This window comes from Panthera pardus, unplaced genomic scaffold (genome assembly GCF_024362965.1).
Source record: "Panthera pardus isolate Hobbes unplaced genomic scaffold, ASM2436296v1 HiC_scaffold_21, whole genome shotgun sequence".
NCBI classification, from domain to species: domain Eukaryota; kingdom Metazoa; phylum Chordata; class Mammalia; order Carnivora; family Felidae; genus Panthera; species Panthera pardus.
In genome coordinates, this window is record NW_026526777.1 from 2,226,376 (window position 1) to 2,243,458 (window position 17,083).

A 17,083-nucleotide genomic window follows, 5' to 3' on the forward strand; every position below is an offset into this window, starting at 1 on the left:
CGAGGGCCGCGCCTGCGCCGGACGAGGGGGGGAGGGGCGCGCGCCGCGAGCTCCATGAGGGCCCTGCGGGCGCTGCTGGGGTTTGGTCTGCTGGCCGCCGGTTCGCACCTGCAGCGCGTCCGGGGCCCGGCCGGGGTCTGCCGCGCGAGGCCAGCCTGGTGGGGGACGCGGCGGCCGCAGTCGGGCGGCCGCGGGGACCCGGCGCTCATGGCGAGCCCGGCGGTGAAGTACTTGAGGTAGGCGAGGCTCGGGCGGGCTCGCTCCGGGGCGGGGGCGGGGGCGGGGGCCGGGACTGGGGCGGCAGCGCGCCCGCGCTCCGAGCGCCCTGGGGCGGGACTCAGGCGGTGGGTGTCCGCAGCCAGGAGGAGGCCCAGGCCGTGGACGAGGAGCTGTTCAACGAGTACCAGTTCAGCGTGGACCAGCTGATGGAGCTGGCGGGGCTGAGCTGTGCCACAGCCATAGCCAAGGTCGGTGGCGCCGGTCAAGCCCGGGGGGTGGGGGTGGGGCCGGGGCGGCCTGGGGCCGCCCAGGGCCCCTGTGACGCCCCCTGACTCCGCCTCCAGGCCTATCCCCCCAAGTCTATGTCCCGGAGCCCCCCCACGGTCCTGGTCATCTGCGGGCCCGGGAATAACGGAGGAGACGGCCTGGTCTGTGCCCGGCACCTCAAGCTCTTTGTGAGTATCGGGGAAGGGCTGGGCGGCGGGGGGCTCCGAGGTCTGGCCTTGAATGACCCCTCTCCTTCCCCCTAGGGCTACCAGCCAACCATCTATTACCCCAAAAGGCCTAACAAGCCACTCTTCGGTGCACTGGTGACCCAGTGCCAGAAAATGGACATCCCCTTCCTTGGTGAAATGCCCCCGGAGGTAGGTGGCTGAGCTCCCCCGCCCATCTCTCTGGAGGACAGACTCCGGGCAGGTGGGGAAGTGCCCCGCACAGGTGCCTAAGTGTACCGTTTGACCAGGAACAGTGTGAAGAGCCTGCCCCCGCTCCAGCAGTGCCCGAGGCCGCCTCTCACATCCATGGCCACACCTTTCCCTCTGACTTCTGAGGTCAGGGCCTGCTCGGCAGGCAGTAACCCCCTGAGAAGGGGCTGATGTGACTGCCTCATCCTAAGCCCTTTCTGCAGGGACATGGACCTAAGGATGGGAAATAAGAACTTTGCTTTTTAAGTTTCTTAACGCATTTCACAGGTGAAGAGACTGAGGTGTTGCAGAGAAAGCAAGGGGTCTGTCCTGCCTCCAGCTGCAGGTGGCCTCACCCTGTACCCGCCCCAACGGCAGGCAGGCAGACAGGCACTCAGAACAGAAACCACGTGTGGACTCCGCTTGGTCTAAATCACTGACCAGTTTGCACTGAAGTCTCTGAGGGAGATAAAATGACCCGTGTGCCCGAGTGGTGTGTGCCGGGGACAGCCCTGTCCGGTCAGGGGCTCCCACACCCTCTCCTCTCCCTACTCCACCACAGCCCATGCTGATCGACGAACTGTACGAGCTGGTAGTGGATGCAATCTTCGGCTTCAGCTTCAAAGGGGACGTCCGGGAGCCATTCCGAAGCATCCTGAGCGTCCTGAGCGGGCTCACCGTGCCCATCGCGAGTATCGACATTCCCTCAGGTGCCGGGTCCGAGGAGCCTGGGTGGGATGGGGGCCTGGGTCCTGCCCTGTCTTAAGATAGGTACCCAGGAGTCCTCATTCTTCCAAGGCTCAGACCAAGCTCTAAACAAGCTGAGTGTAAAGGGGCAGAACACAGCTTTTGGGAGTCCACAAAAGGGCCAGGGGGCAGGCCGGGAGCACCTTTTGTGTGCTGGACCCAAGAGACCAAAGCCTAGGAGGCCATGGCCATGGCCATGGAGCTCCAAGGATGCGGGTTCCCCAGGCAGAGACACGGGGCCCCCGCTCGTTCAGGACAGGGGCAGAACAAGGTATGGAAGAATGGACACCTGCTCTCTTCTCTCTCCCTGAATACACCCTCTTTTCAGGATGGGATGTGGAGAAGGGAAATTCTGGAGGGATCCAGCCAGACTTGCTCATCTCCCTGACTGCACCCAAAAAGTCTGCGAGCCACTTCACCGGTCGCTATCACTACCTGGGAGGTCGTTTCGTGCCTCCTGCTCTGGAAAAGAAGTACCAGCTGAACTTGCCGCCCTACCCTGACACGGAGTGTGTCTACCGTCTGCAGTGAGGGAAGACGGGCGGGCGTCCTTCCCAATAAAGACTTAGCGCCCCCCTCCTACCGCCATGGGGTCCTGGGAGCTGTTCTGGCAATAAAAGTTACTGGGTGGCAGGAGCTGGACAGCAAACTGAATGAGACATGGCGCCCCCTTTCTGGGAGAACAGAGCAGGCAAGGGAGGTGGCCGTGGCATTTGAGGGCAATGAAAATGGACTTTCAGATGCTGAAAAAAAACCCAAGTGAGGTTCTCTGAGCTTTCTCCGTCCACTAACAGGGTAGCAAGACGGAGGTGAACAGAAGAAATCCCTTCAGAGGCATCCCAGGAAACGAATTTGTATTTAGGATGTTAGCAGGCGGGGCGTGGAGAGGCCAGTCAGGACTTCCACCCGGCCTGGAGCCCAAGCTAACCATTTTTTCTAGTGCTGACACTGGCAGGCTATGGGCTGGAGTCCATTCTGCCTACACCTGCATCTGCCTTCAGCAAGGGTGCCCCTCCAGAGGGCCTCTGCCTTCCTGTCCCCACAGTCCCCAGCGCTGTGCCCACACTGTCCTGTGAGCAGCTGGCGCTCTGGCACTCGGCTTCCTCCTTGGGAGGGACTCCTCACGGGGAGGGCGCAGGAGCCCTTGTCCACTGGGGGTCTCAGACTTCAAGTCCTGAAAAGGAATCTGTAGAGCCCCGCCTTGACCTGCCCTTCAGTCTTTCTTCTGTTTCTCCTTCCTTGTTCTCCCATCGGGGCTGACTCCAGCTCTGCCCCCCTCCCCCTCCCCCACATCCTCCTCCTCCTGGGGCCGCTGCCTTTTCTTCTTCCTTCTCCTGCTTTTCCCGTCACCGTGCCTTCTGCTCGCTGCCTCCTGGGCCCCACCGTCTTCGGCAGCTCGGGCTGTGGCTTCTGCGCCCAAGTCTTGCTGCCGCCGCCTCTGCTCGCGTCTGCTGCCCGGCTCCGCGTGTGCCCCGCTCTCCGCCTGCTCCGGCCCAATGCCTCCTGTTCCACCCGACACCCCCACCTTCTCTGCTCGGTGCCGCCGCTTCTTCCTTTTCCCGAAGGGCTCATCCGTTTGCTCCCCGTTCTTCCACTCTCCCAGCTCACTCGTTCCTGTGGCCTCCCCGTCCCCGCCTCCGACAGCTGTGCCCCCTGTCTCGTCTGCAACCGCCTTTTCTCGCCGTTGCCCTTTCTTCTTCTGGCTTCTCCTGGTGCTCTGGCCTGGGTCCTCTGGGCACTCCTCTTCTGCATCCCCATCAGTTGCCGTAGCCTCTTCCTCCCCTTCCTGCTTTCTTTTCTTTTTCTTCTTTTTGCGGGGCTTGCTCTCAGACTGTAGTTGAGAGGTCCCGGGGTCCTGGCCTTTGAGATGAGCCAGGAAGGCCTGTTCTTGGGCCTCCAACCGAGCGAGCTTAGCCTTCATCGTGATCCCAAGACGAGCAGCCCTGGAACACATGGAGGCCCGGGTCGGAGTGAGGTATGGGGGAGCAGGCCTAGTCCCGAGATTGTGTGCAGAACTGGCAGGGGAGGACCTGCCTCTGTCTCTTTCCAACGTTTATTGTTTTGAGAGAAGGCGCACGTGAGCAGGGGAAGGACAGAGAGAGAATGAGGTTCCACACTGTTGGCACAGAGCCCGACGTGAGACTCGATCTCATGAACCGTGAGATCGTGACCTGAGCCACGATGAAGAGCTGGACACTTAAGCGACTGAGCCCCCCAGGTGCCGCGGAGCTGCCTGCGGGCAGCTGGAACCCTTCCCCCTGGGGTGGGAAGAGTACAGGGTGGCGCAGACCATCCTCTAGGGTGGGCTTGCGACAGGGAGGAAGGCAGGGAGCCCGGGGAGCCGAACGCTACTCACTTGTGTGCTGTTCGCCCCTCACAGGCTTGGAGCAGCATCTCATCGGTCAGACTGTGGGGTGGGGGGATCAAGAATTACACACAGAGCTCGTGGAAAGGCCTGCCCTCTCCTGCCCTCTAAGGCATTCCTTCAACACTGACTTCCTGTTCGGGACCTGGCACTTTCTAGGTGCCGGCGATGCAAAGATCAGTACAACGCGGCTCCACCCGAAGCAGCCCAGTCAGGCACGAGACTTGGTGCCTTCTCTGGAGGTTCAAAGGTCTCTCCTCCCGCACCCCCCCCACCACCACTGAAATGAGGTCTCACATCTTTGGAGGCTTGGACCCCTGGCTGTCATCATCACTGTGGCTCTCCACGTCTTTGTCTGGCTGTTCACCACCTGACGTCAGCGTGGCCGTCTAGAAGGAGTGATCATGGGGGTGGACAGAGCCCGCTCAACACTACTGCCAATCCCTCTCCCCTCCTGGAACCCCCCAGGAATTGGTAGCCATAGGCACAAACCTGCCAGTCCCCGATACGGCTCCCTGAGACCCCCAGGGAGGTGTGCCGAGCTGCGTACTTCCAACTCGGGCAGGGGGTGGGCTGCAGCTGTGGGGGGTGGGGGGCAGTGGGCACAAGGGAGGAGGGAGTGCTCCGGACCAGCAGGTCCTCATGGTGCTGACTGTAAAGAGGGTGCTTCTCACCCCTCCCCCACACCTACACACAGGGCTTTATTTAACCGGACTGAAAACCTACCACGGGCCAAGGGTTGGGGTACACAGTGGAACAGGATCGAGCGATCCAGCCCACGTGAAATCTACGTGTGGGGCGAAGGGAGGATGGCAGAACACAGGCCATCGTGGTGAAAGCGCTGCCTGTGCCAGAGGAGGGGTACCCAAGCTGACTTCAGGGTTTAGGGAAGCTTCAGGACCTTGGTGAGCTCCGGAAGACAAACAAAAGTTGGCAGGCAGAGGGGGAAAGGCAGCGGGAGGAGCGCGTGCAAAGCCCTGAAGGTGAAAGAAGATGGAACATTCCTGAGAACTGATTCTATCCGCCTAACAGTGCAGAGGTCTCAACAAGGGTGAGTACAGGACCAGGCTGCAGGGGCACACGAGCCAGTGTGACACATCAGGACTGTCGTCCTAGGTCAGGGACGAGCCAGAGCCCCAGTGAACTCTGTTACAGAGAGCACTCTGGACGCTCTGTGGCACTGAACTAACGGGGTGAGGAGTCTGCGTGTAAGGCTGAGACAAAACCCAGCAGAAAGGACAATGGCCACAGTGATGAGGACCAGGGGAAAGGGCTGCTACATGACACAGAGCCCACAGCACATAACAGATGCTCCCTTCTATCAGTATGCTGGAAAGCAGGAGTCTGCAGACCTGGGTTCTAGTCCTGTCTACAAGCCACTGTCCCCACTCTGGGCCACAACTGCACAATACAGAGGATGGGTCAGATCCTCTCTCAGGTCCCCTCTGGATTTGGAGTCCTTCGCACTGGACATCCCCTCTCACCCTGCTCTGGCAGCATCTCTGTCCCCCCACCCTCTATCGCCGCCCCTCAGCAGATGGTAGGATCCACGGGACCTGCAGACCTCAGTCCTGGCCGAGGGCCAGGCGGTCTAGACAAGCAATGGCAAGGTTGGTCACAGAATGCGACGTTAGGGTGGTCCCCAGAACAGGTAAGGCATGCAAAGCAACTGTTCAGGCCCCGGGGGAGGCCAGGGACGGGGGAAAAAGGATGGACCCTCTCACACCCACCCCCTGGTACCTTTACAAACTTCTGATACAGCAAGTTGGGCTTGGGACGATTACGACGGGTAGTCTCCTTAGAAAGATGCCTTATCCGGACTCCATCCTGGGGGAAGGTGTCAGTCAATGGGTGGCACAGGCGTGTCCCAGGCCCCCACGGTCCAATGGCCATCTGTCAGCACTCCTACCTGCCCAGTCTCCACAACCAAGCCGGCTGCAGTCTTGTTGAAGAGCTCATTCCACCAGTGGTCCGTGAACTCCTTGGCAGGGTCATGTCCCACCTGCCAGAGGAAGAAGTGTGAACCCTGAGGACCTGTCCCCGCCCTGTCCCCAGAGTCCCCCTCTCCCATCCACACTGCCCTCCCTCAGCCTGCCCAGTCTTACCCCATGAGTGTCCTGCTTCAGCGTCACCCTGAGGGCCTGGGTGATGCCATTCTCCTTCCGGCCCAGACCTTTGCCTGCAGGACGGGGAGCGACCCGTTTATTCTGCCGCCTGCCCTGAGCCCCCACTGGGAGGGCCACTCTGCCCTCCCACACGGAGCGCTGGGTACACTCCGTCCCGGGCGGATGCCCTCCAGTCCCGCTGTTCCTGGCATTTCTGCACACAGTGTCCCTGCCTTTGTCTGAGCTCAAGCTGTCTTTTCCTTCATGCTTCCTCCAGGACAGAGGTTGTGCCCCTTCCCCCCTCTCCCAGTCCTCCCAACCACTTCTTTCTCACGGACCCACTGTAAAATTTCTTCCACTCTTCCATTTTTTGGAAAAGCTGGGAATTTTCACCTGTAAATTTCCCTTTAAACTAGCTTTTCCTCCTCCAGCTGCACGGATTACAAATGGGTAGCCCAGGACGCCGCCGCTCCCCTGGGCAGAAAGTGGCCAGAAAGTTGGGAGGATGTGGAAGGGGCGCCACGGAGATGACCTTGGGTCCATCCATGCTTCAGCAGCTGCTCCTCGGCAAACTTCATCCCACGGCTCTTGATCTCTGGCGTGACACTCATGGTGACGGGAGGGTCACTAAGCTCAGGCCCTCAGCAGAGTAGACATCATTCTCATCCCTTCAAGAGAAAAGGGGAAAGTGCTCAAATCACCCATCAAATCCATCCCGGCTGCTCTCATAAAAATTCTTTTCCGAACCTGGGGCAGAGACAGAGAAAGGAGGCCCAGTCTTTGGGGAGCTAGCTCCCTGTCTGACCACAGAGAGGTCAGCAAGTCGAAAAGTCAAATCCTAGTGTCAATAATAATACCGAAATGTACCGAGAGCTCGCCACATGATGAGTTCACTCAATCTTCCCAGCCCGGGAAGAGTACTCTGCATTCAGAAAGGTATTACTCTCCCTACTTTAGAAATGAGGAGATTAAGGCCTAAGGAGGTTAGACAACTTGCTCCAGGTTACAGAGCTGATGTGTAGACGGCCACCAGACATCTTGTCTGCAGACTCCCTGCTCTTCACCACTGCCCGACAACATCCCCCGCCGTTTATTACCATGTAAAAACAAAGCTGAGAGGCTTTTAACCTGAGCTATAAGAATACTCAACAAAGGGACGCCTGGATGGCTCAGTTGGTTGAGCGTCCGGCTTCAGCTTGGGTCATGATCTCGCAGTTCACGGGCTCGAGGCCCGCTCTGTGCCGACAGCTCGGAACCTGGAGCCTGCTTCAGATTCTAGATCTCCCACTCTCTCTGCCCCTCCCCCGCTCGCTCTCTGTCTCTCAAAAAATAAAATAAACATTAAAAAAAAACAACAAAAAAAAAACAATGATGACCAGTCTGGTTAGGTATGAAAACAAACCCAGAATGACTTCCATTTCTGTTCACGTTCTTACCCTGAAGGACGATTAAAGGACGATTACCTGAAAACCTGATACTCCGAGAATCCCAACAAAAAAGCGCTGAATGAAGAAATGGCTCTCTGTTGCTTCTTGAATTTTTAAGAATGGTAAAAAAACACTGGGGCCTTTAAGGCTACCTCAAAACTCTGCCTCCTCCCAGAAGTTATCGCTGATGTATCAGCCCCCAAATTTCAATAATAAAAACATCTAACACTAACACATTTACTCGATGCCAGCATGCTGCTAATTGCTTTACACAGATTATCCTATTTCCTCCTCCCAACAATCCTACTAGCAAGTGTTGCCATCATTTGCAAACGAAGAAATGGCACTGAGGAGTTTAGCTACCCGCCCAAATCAGAGAGCTGGCAAGTCGTGGATCCGGGATCTCAGACATCCCAGAACTGGTGTTAATACCCTCTCGGTCTCTTACGGCTCTCTGTGCTTCCCGACGAAAGGTTTACCGCAGCCTCTCCCTCGTGGCAGAAACCATTCGCCCTGGAAATCGGAGTCGGACTTTGTTCTCCAACCCCAGTGCACTTAACGCAGCGCCCGGAGTGAGAATGCGTCCAGCCGGTATGGCACAGGTGGGGGCTGCTTTAGCCCGCTGCCCATGGATAACCGTGGACAGAAGCAACCAGATCCCAGGCTGCGCGCCGCAGGCTCTGAGAAGTCTGCGAGCGCGCCTTCACGAACTATCTCCTCTCCTGTCAACCTGAGTTTTTTGGGAAAGTGGCCTAGGCCAGTCTCCTGACAGCAGTTCCAAAGGGCCGCTACCCTCTCCCTAGCCTCCTTCCTCGTGAGGTTTAAATCCCAGCCCTCCCGCCGCGGTCCCGCCGGGCAAAGCTACTCTCCTGCTCTAGCCTTTGTCCCGAGCCCGGGCTCCGAATGCCACCGTCGCGGAGGGCGGTAGCCCCTTACCGTCACCGCGGGGCCCTCTCCGCAGGAACACGTGCCTCCTCCGACCAGGGCGCCGCCATCTTCCCGGAAGTGCCGGGGGGCTCGGCCCCTCTAGGCTGCCGAAACCATAGAGACCATCACGGGCCCCGGAAGCCCGGGTCCTTGGGGCCTTGTGGGTGTTGCGGAGGCGCCCTGGCGGGTATGGTTGCCATGGAAACTCGCGCGCCCGTTTCCGGAGGTTCGGGGGTGTTCTACTCGCCGCCAGCCTACAGCCCCGGAGCGGCCGAGGGACTTGTCCTAACTGGCCCCGGGAACGCCGAGAACAGCTTTGGCTGCGACGCTGAGCTAGTCCCGCCACAGACGTGGGGAAGGAGTCTCCGGGGAGCGCGCAGGGGTCGGGAGGGGGCCCGTCGGGAGTGGTTTCGGCGGGACCAGTGCTCAGCTTGCGGGAACAGGCGTTTGGAGGTTTGAGTAGGCTCATCAAACGCTGTGCCGGGACCTGCCTCTTTGGTACTGGTGATGCCCTGACTCGGGAGCCTCTGGCCTGGCCGGGGTCGTTGACACCGTGAGTGGGGCTGGAGGAGGTGGGGGTGGGGCCCGGAGCGAGACGTCGGGCCCCGGGGTCCCGGAATGCGCGCCAAGCTGGGGACTCTGCACTTGCAAGGTGGCTCCACTGAGCGAACTGTGCAGTTCGCTGCACTTGGCTAACAAGTTAGCAGGAGAAGTTGCACATGCCCCCAGCCACAGCCACTGTGCCCGGGCCCCGCCAAGCCCCCCGCAGAACTAAAACCTGAAAAAATCCGCCCATCGGCCTCCCTATATCAGTATTTACGGGAAGTTAAGGGTGCACCTGCTCCAGAAACTGGAAGAGAAAAAACCGGCGGTAAGGTTTGTCAAAATTGCTCACTTTGTCACACTCCTCTTCATCACATTTTCTCCGTAAAATTAACTTTACTTTTAAAATATGCTAAATGTGGTGCGGAGGTGGGGGGGCGCCTGGGTGGCTCAGTCAGTTAAACGTTGGACTCTTGGTTTCAGCTCAGATCATGATGTCACGGTTAGTGAGTTCGAGCCCCACGTTGGGCTCTGCACTGACAGGGCAGAGCTTGCTTGGGATTCTCTGTCTCCCCCTCTCTCTGCCTCTCCCTCTCTCTCTCAAAAATAAATACACATTTTTTTTTTTTTTTTTTTTTTAAACATGCTACATGGAGGGGCGCCTGGGTGGCTCAGTCAGTTACGCCTCTGACTTCGGCTCAGGTCATGATCTCAGGGTTGGTGGGTTGGAGCCCCGCATCTGGCTCTGTGCTGACAGCTCGGAGCCTGGAGCCTGCTTCCGAGTCTGTGTCTCCTTCTCTCTGCCCCTTCCCCGTTAGCGCTCTGTCTCCTCCTCTCTCAAAAATAAACATTTTTAAAAATGCTACATGGGAACACTAGTTTAAACAATGGCGCTCGGTTAGTGGAATTCTAGATGCTTGCCTAGTGAAATTCTTCGTGATTGCTACGAAGATGCTCCTCAGACACTGGATTCAGTTTTGGAATCTTCTGTGAATGGGAGTCACTTCTGAGTCCTTTTCTCTGCCACTAACTGTGGGACCTCGAACAAGCCACTTCTGCTCAAGAGCACCCTTTCCCTGTCTGGAAAATTAGAATGTTGGACTAGCTAAATCACCTTTACAGACTTGGTTCTTTTGTGGTCTCTCGGGGACCACTGAGGGAATCCCCAGACCGGGCTTCAGCTTCCACCACCTCCCTCTCCATTTCTTCTCTCTCCTCTCCCTATCCAATGTCTTACATCATATTGTGGTGATAAAAGAGGTTTGAAAACTCCGGAATGAGGGAACCGCAGGGGCCCTTCCCAGCCCACAATACTCTGTGGGTCACTCTAAAAACCGAGTGGCCCTAATTCCCTGACCCAGGGCCCCTATTCTGGTCTAAGGCCTTGAGCTCTGTGTTCTGCCTGACTCATTTATTCAATAAACATTTATTAAGGGTCTTTTTTTTTTTAATACTTTTAAACATATTTTTTAGTTTATTTATTTTGAGAGAGAGAAAGCATGGGAGGGGCAGAAAGAGAGAGAGAGAGAGAGAGAGATTGAGAGAGAGAGAGAATCCCAAGCAGGCTCCATGCTGTCAGCACAGAACACGATGCGGGGCTCAAACTCACTAACTGTGAGATCATGACCTGAGCCAAAAGCAAGTCGGACCCTCAACTGATGAGCTACCCAGGTGCCCCCATTAAGGGCTTTCTAGAGACCAAGGGCTGGAGGTATAAAAGTGTCCAGCCCTGTCTTGTTGGCCCTCACGGTCTTGCTGAGATACAACAAGTTGCCAAGCATTTATATCACAGGAACAAGAGCTCTGGTGAGGTTAGGACACAGTACTGGGGTGGGGGTGGGGAGTAAGATGGCTGCACCTGCCCGTGTTCGGGGGCCCCCGGGCGAAGCTTTCTGAAGGAGCCTCCCTTGAAGGTGCAGGCCTGGCCCTGGGGACGGTGTGGGATTGCAAGGGAAGTGGGCCTCAAGGAGTTCCAAGTGACGTGGAGTCTCACGCCTCCTCACAAGAGTAGAAACAAAGGCTGTTAGAACAAGAATACGCGAGTACTTTGAAGGAGGAAATCTGGCTTGCAGACATAGCACGGTACATAGAAATACTTATTACGGTAATATCTAAAAATGGAAAAATTGTAAAGAACCTAAATAGCCCACAACAGAATGGCCAAATAAGTTAGTGTGACCACACGGTGGGCTAACATGCAGCCTTAAAATATGATGTTGAAGAAGGATTCTTAATAACTTGGGGGAAGTGTCTATGATGTAATTGAAGTGAAAAGAGCAGATACAAGATGGCGCCCATAGTAAGGGCTCATCCTTGTTAAACATCCATAGGTAAGGGCTCATTCCTGTTGTTGTTTTTTTTAACATAATTTATTGTCAAATTGGTTTCCATACAACACCCAGTGCTCATCCCAACAGGTGCCCTCTTCAATGCCCATCACCCACTTTCCCCTCTCCCCCACCCCCCATCAACCCTCAGTTTGGTCTTAGTATCCAAGAGTCTCTTATGGTTTGCCTCCCTCCCTCTCTGTAACTTTTTTCCCCCTTCCCCTCCCCCATGGTCTTCTGTTACGTTTCTCAAGATCCACGTAGGTTTTCACTCATATGTGGATCTTGAGGAACTTAACAGAAGGGCTCATTCTTGTTAGGCATCCATAGGTAAGGGCTCCTCCTTGTTAAACATCCATAAGTAACGGCATCAGAAGGAATAAGACAGTTAAGCATTAAAGTAATATAGCAAAAGAAGTACAAGACTTGTACCTGAAAACAAAATGTTACTGAAAGAAAATAAGGAAGATCTAAATAAATGGAAAGATGCCCATGTTCATGAATGGGAAGACTTAATGTCACAATCCTCTCCAAATTCAACACAATGAATCTGCAGATTCAACACAGTCTCTATCAAAATCCCAGTCAGCTTTTTGGCATGAATTGACAAGCTGATCCAAACATTCATATGGAAATCCAAGGAGCCCAGAATAGCCAAAACATTCTCGAGAAGGAACAAAGTTGAAGGACTAATGCTTTTCTATTTCAAAATTTACTACAAAGCTACAGCAATCAAGAGTGTTGTTCTGGTATAGGATAGATGTACAGGTCAATGGAATAGAATCCAGAGTCCGGGAATAAACCCATAAATTTATGGACAATTTTTTGGCAACAAGAATGCCAGGATTCAACGGGGAGAGAATAGTCTTTTCAACAATGGTGATGAAACAATGGATAGCCAGATGCAAAAAAAAAAAAAGAAAAAAAAAGAATTTGGACCCTTCCCTCATATCATGCAAAAACTAACTCCAAATGGATCAGAGAACTCAATGTAGGAGCTAAATCTCTAAGGCTCTTTTTTTTTTTAATTAAAAATGTTTTTTTTATTTATTTATTTTGAGAGAGACAGAGAGGGCACAAGCCTGGGAAAGGCAGAGAAGGGGAGTACAGAGGATCCAAAGCAGGCTCTGTGCTGACAGCAGAGAGCCCAACGCCAGGCTTGAACTCACAAACGGTGAGATCGTGACCTAAGCCAAAGTCAGACGCTTAGCCAACTAAGCCACCCAGGCACCCCTCTCTAAATCTCTTAAAATTAAAACTTTTGTGGTCCAAAGGACATTATCGGGAAATTCAAGAGACAATCCACAGAATGGGAGAAAATATTTGCAAATCATGTATCGGTTGAGGTTCTAATATCCAGAATATATAAAGAATTCTTACAACTCAACAATAAAAAGACAACAGAATTTTACAGTGGACAGAGGATCTGAATGCACATTTCTCCAAAGAAGATCTACGCGTGGCAAATAAGCTCATGAAAAGATGCCCAACTTTATTAGTCATCAGGGAAATGCAAATGAAAATCATAAGGGATACCATTTCACACCTACTGAGATAACTAATTTTTTTTTTTTTTTTTTTTTTTTTAAGGATAACAACATGGAGAGGATGTGGAAAAATTGGAGCCCTCGTGTAATTGCTGGTGGGAATGTAAAATGGGGCAGCTGCCTTGGAAAACAGTTTGAAAGTTCCTGAGAAAGTTAAACATAGAATTACCATAGGACACGACCGTCCCACATCCTGGGTGTGCGCCCAAGAGAACTGAAAGCCTATGTCTGTATGGAAACTTGTATGTGAATGTTAATAGAAGCATCATTTATAATATTCAAGAAGTGAAAACAGCCCAAACATCTATCAACTGCTGGATGGATAAATGAAACATGATAGACCCACGCAGTGCAATATTACTTGACCATCAAAAGGAGTGAAGGGCCGGTGCTCCCCACAATGTGGAGAAACCTTGGCAATGTGCCAGGCGAAAGAAACCGGAGACAGAGGCCCCATCCTGTGTGGTTCCGTCTACACACAATGTCCAGAACAGGCAAATCTGTAGACACAAGTCAGTTTGGGAGAGGGCAATGAAGAGTGACTGATCTGGGTACAGGGCTTCTTTTTAGATTGGTGAATTGTTCTGGAATTACATAGTGGCGGCAGCTAAACTCGTGAATATCCTAAAAACAACTGAATTGCATTTTACAGCATGTGAATTATACCTTTAAAAAATGCACAGGCACACTAGAACAAAGGAAGAACACGAACATGTTATAAGCAGCCGTTCCTAGGTGAAGGGATTATGGGTAAGAGTTTCCTCCTCTTTGTACCTTTTCCCCGAATTTCAAATTTTCTGGAGTTAGCATATATTATTTTATCAGAACATAACTTAAAAAATTTTGTTTAATGTTTATTCATTTTTTGATAGAGACAGAGCGTGAGTGCGGGAGGGGCAGAGAGAGAGGGAGACACAGAATCCGAAGCAGGTTCCAGGCTCTGAACTGACAGCACAGAGCCCAACGCGGGGCTCAAACTCACAGACTATGAGATCATGACCTGAGCTGAAGTCGGACGCCTAACTGACTGAGCCACCCAGGCGCCCCTTGGAAAATAACTTTAAAGCAGCAAATGGGTACAGCCCAGAGTCAGTGCTGAGGGATTTGGCACAGAGAAGAGAAACATAGAGGAAGTGAGCGTGACGCTGGGATTACCGACTCGAATTCCTTTCTGCGTTTCTGGACTCGAGTGAAATCCTCAAGGTATTGGGTTAATTTTCTGTACTGCGTTTAAAGCCCCCCCCCCCAACAAAGCCCAAGGGCCCATGAACGCCTGAGTCACTTCTCTTCCCCAGCTCTTGTCGCCCCCCCCCCCTTTTTTTCCCCTGCAGATAAAACCTGAAACTGGGGTGTCTGGGTGGCTCAGCAGGCTAAGCGTCCAACTCTTGGTTTCGGCTCAGGTCATGATCTCAGGGTTCGTTTGCAGAACCTGCTTGGGATTCTCTCCTCCTCCTCTTTCTGCCCCTCCCTGCTTGCGTTCTTGCTCTCTCTCAAAAATGAGTAAGTAAATAAATAAATGAAACAAAACCTGAGAGCGAGCTTAGACAAAACAGCTTGCGGTCGCAAGTACAATGCGGGGCTTTGAAAAGCCTGTATCACAAGAACTGGCATGTTTACAGAACAGCCTGTGTTTACTTTTGTTTCCGGGTGGAAAAGAAGGCGCCCAGGTCTCGGTTTTCCTTAGACCGAGATGACTTCCTAATCCCTCGCCTAGGCAGTCTCTCGTTTTTCTACCTCATTGACCCAGTTCGCGATAATAAACACATTACAACCCTCTTCGTACAGTGCTTTGTTATTGAAAACTAATGGTTTTTATAATGGTGGTTTACAGTTTAAAATGCCATTTTCCCAAACATTATCATATTTGATCCCCACCGTGACCCCGCGTTGGATGTAGTTGTCCCTATTTGCAGGCAAGTCAGCGGAAGGCCAGAGGGCACACAAAACGGGGATGAAGAGAGAGGACCGCGGTCTCAAGGGGAGACAGGTGTGTCCCAGAAACGCCACTGCCACCTGCGCTTGGTACCATCCTCCTGTCCCTTCGGGGTCAAGGCCTGAACTCCAATCGCAGTCTCCCCAAGTGCTTCTGTGGACCTATTCCTGGCCTCATGTCCCCCCTGAAGGGGCCTGAACCCCGAAAGCAGAAATGCTGGCCTTGGGGTGGGGTGAGCCCGGAGGGCGGGAGGGGGCAGGCGCCAAGGGGGCCTCTGTCCTCCGCAGCTCTGGGCCACCTCTAGAGTCACCCTGGAGAAGCACAGTGTTCAGGGGAGCGGATGCATCCACATTTGGGTTGCTTGTTTCCTATTTGTTTTATTTATTTTTAGGTGCAAAAGGTGATTTTATTAAAGCACAGGGAGGACCCTGGGCAGGGAGAGCTGCCCTTTTTTCTATTTTTAAAGTGCAGTCCTTCCAGAGACCTCAGTGGAAAAGCAGTGGGACCGGTCCTGCAACGGATGGCGTGGGCGACCCCGCAAGCCCCCACCCCCAACTCCCCACCTCGGAACCAGACTTTGAGAAATCGGGACTCCGCCCCCTGCGCCCCGGGCTCGCGAGAGGGCGAGGGTCGTCCCAAGGGCGAGCGGACACCTGCGCGCGCCCCCTGCTGGCCCTCGGGCGCCCTGCACGCCAGCACCGCAGCCCAGACTCCCGACTCAACTCACGTGATCCCGGTCCTGGAAGTTGGGAAGGACAAACAAGAAAATGTTCAATTTACTCTATGTGGTGGGATTGAGGGAGATTTTCATTTTTAATGTTTTGATGTTAAGTTGTATACAATTAAGTGTATCATCGCGTGATCGTGTTTTTAAAAAGCAATAAAAGTTGCCTTCCAATGGAAAAATTGATTAGTCTGGGATTCATTTTGGCTTCACCGTTACATTTAAGTCTCTAAGATTCCTGGAATTGATTTCGTTTATGGAGAGGGTTGTGGCTCATATACATCTATATTTTTTCCCTCACGACGTCTAACTAGTTGTCCCAACCTGTGGCACCGTGAATGTCCACCAGGGGGCGTCAGGGTAAATATGCTGCAGTCTCCCACTGGGACACCATTCAGACCCAGAACCAGAGGAAGCTTTATGTCCCATGTTGATGGGACACATGCCATACACTATTAGGCGAAAAGAGCAAGGCAGGGAACAGCTCCTAGGATATGATCTCAAGTAGATTTAAAAAGAACATGCAGGGCACCTGGGTGGCTCAGCAGGTTAAGCATCCGACTTCTGCTCAGGTCATGATCTCACGGTTGGTGGGTTCGAGCCCCCCGTCGGGCTCTGTGCTGAGGGCTCAGAGCCTGGAGACAGCCTGCTTCCGCTTCTGATTCTGTCTCCCTCTCTCTGCCCCTCCCCCACTCACACTCCATCTCTCTCAAAAATAAAAAAAGAAAAATAAGAACATGCAGGGGCACCGGGGTGGCTCAGTCGCTTGAGGGTCCAACTCTTGGTTTTGGCTCAGGTCAGGTCTTGATCTCACTGTTTGTGAGTTCAAGCCCTGCATTGGGCTCTATGCTGGCAGCATGGAGCCTGCTTGGGATTCTCTCTCTCCCTCTCTGCCCCTTCCCTGCTCTCTCTCTCTCTCTCTCTCTCAAATAAACTTAAAAATAACTTTAAAAACAAACATTGATTTAACTCATGAATGAGGGAACAAGGCAAAAAAGGAATCTCAAAGTAAGATTACTAATTTACATACGAGACTGGTCGACTTTCTAAGGCAACCAAACTGAAACACTTTTATGGTTAACTTCTGTATTGGGCAACAACAGCCGATTACTTTATCCGCTTCTGCGGGTTAACCACCAATAGGACGGAACTGTAAATGTCTGGTTGTGGACTATTTATCAAGTAGACTAACAACAAAGGTACATTCTCCAGGCGAGTCCGGTGGCTGTCAAGCAAGCTTTTGACGATGCTCCAGAGTGATACCAAAAAACCACCCGGAACAAGCACTTGTCCGTTTACCTTTTCCAAGTTTGGAGGAATTATTCTGTCACAGAAGGGAGGAACTCCTCTAGCTTTGGACATAAGCTACCTGGGTTACCTAGTGGCTAGATGACCTTGAACAAGTTACTAACCTTCTCTGGACACTGGTTTTTGTGTCCACGAGACGGGAATGATGCTGTGACAGTATCTCTCCCGTGGGAAAAGATGGGAGCTCTGGGATGGGGCTCACTCTGCAAATTATCCAAATTCTGGTCT

General features: G+C 53.4%; 3 protein-coding genes across 4 annotated transcripts in view; 2 read left to right on the top strand and 1 right to left on the bottom strand.

The window, feature by feature from the left end:
- HAPLN2 (hyaluronan and proteoglycan link protein 2) overlaps positions 1–17,083 on the top strand; it is a 53,977-nt gene that overhangs the window by 27,558 nt on the left and 9,336 nt on the right. The window lies entirely within an intron of this gene.
- Positions 11–2,285, top strand: NAXE (NAD(P)HX epimerase). The gene is made up of 6 exons (XM_053908817.1): positions 11–236; positions 359–467; positions 564–674; positions 750–863; positions 1,465–1,612; positions 1,978–2,285. Exons 1-6 carry the CDS (start codon positions 55–57, stop codon positions 2,178–2,180), a joined length of 867 nt encoding a protein of 288 aa, XP_053764792.1. The 5' UTR covers positions 11–54; the 3' UTR covers positions 2,181–2,285.
- Positions 2,487–8,603, bottom strand: LOC109256325 (G patch domain-containing protein 4). Of its 2 annotated transcripts, none has more exons than XM_019431500.2 (8): positions 8,483–8,603; positions 6,652–6,787; positions 6,120–6,193; positions 5,924–6,016; positions 5,755–5,841; positions 4,312–4,403; positions 4,006–4,056; positions 2,487–3,592 (listed from the first exon to the last, which is right to left on the bottom strand). In XM_019431500.2, the coding sequence occupies exons 2-8, from the start codon at positions 6,728–6,730 to the stop codon at positions 2,863–2,865; spliced, it is 1,206 nt and encodes a 401-aa protein (XP_019287045.2). In that variant the 5' UTR covers positions 6,731–6,787; positions 8,483–8,603; the 3' UTR covers positions 2,487–2,862. The 2 variants fall into 2 exon arrangements, with proteins under 2 accessions (XP_019287045.2, XP_019287046.2); XM_019431501.2 differs by lacking the exon at positions 8,483–8,603 and adding an exon at positions 7,583–8,325.

Coding starts and splice junctions, on each gene's coding strand:
- NAXE (XM_053908817.1), top strand. CDS start 55: ATGAGGGCCCTGCGGGCGCTGCTGGGGTTTGGTCTGCTGGCCGCCGGT. Junction 237..358: donor CCGGCGGTGAAGTACTTGAG/GTAGGCGAGGCT, acceptor GGGTGTCCGCAG/CCAGGAGGAGGCCCAGGCCG. Junction 468..563: donor GTGCCACAGCCATAGCCAAG/GTCGGTGGCGCC, acceptor CTCCGCCTCCAG/GCCTATCCCCCCAAGTCTAT.
- LOC109256325 (XM_019431500.2), bottom strand. CDS start 6,730: ATGAGTGTCACGCCAGAGATCAAGAGCCGTGGGATGAAGTTTGCCGAG. Junction 6,017..6,119: donor TGAAGCAGGACACTCATGGG/GTAAGACTGGGC, acceptor TTCCTCTGGCAG/GTGGGACATGACCCTGCCAA. Junction 5,842..5,923: donor TGGTTGTGGAGACTGGGCAG/GTAGGAGTGCTG, acceptor ACCTTCCCCCAG/GATGGAGTCCGGATAAGGCA.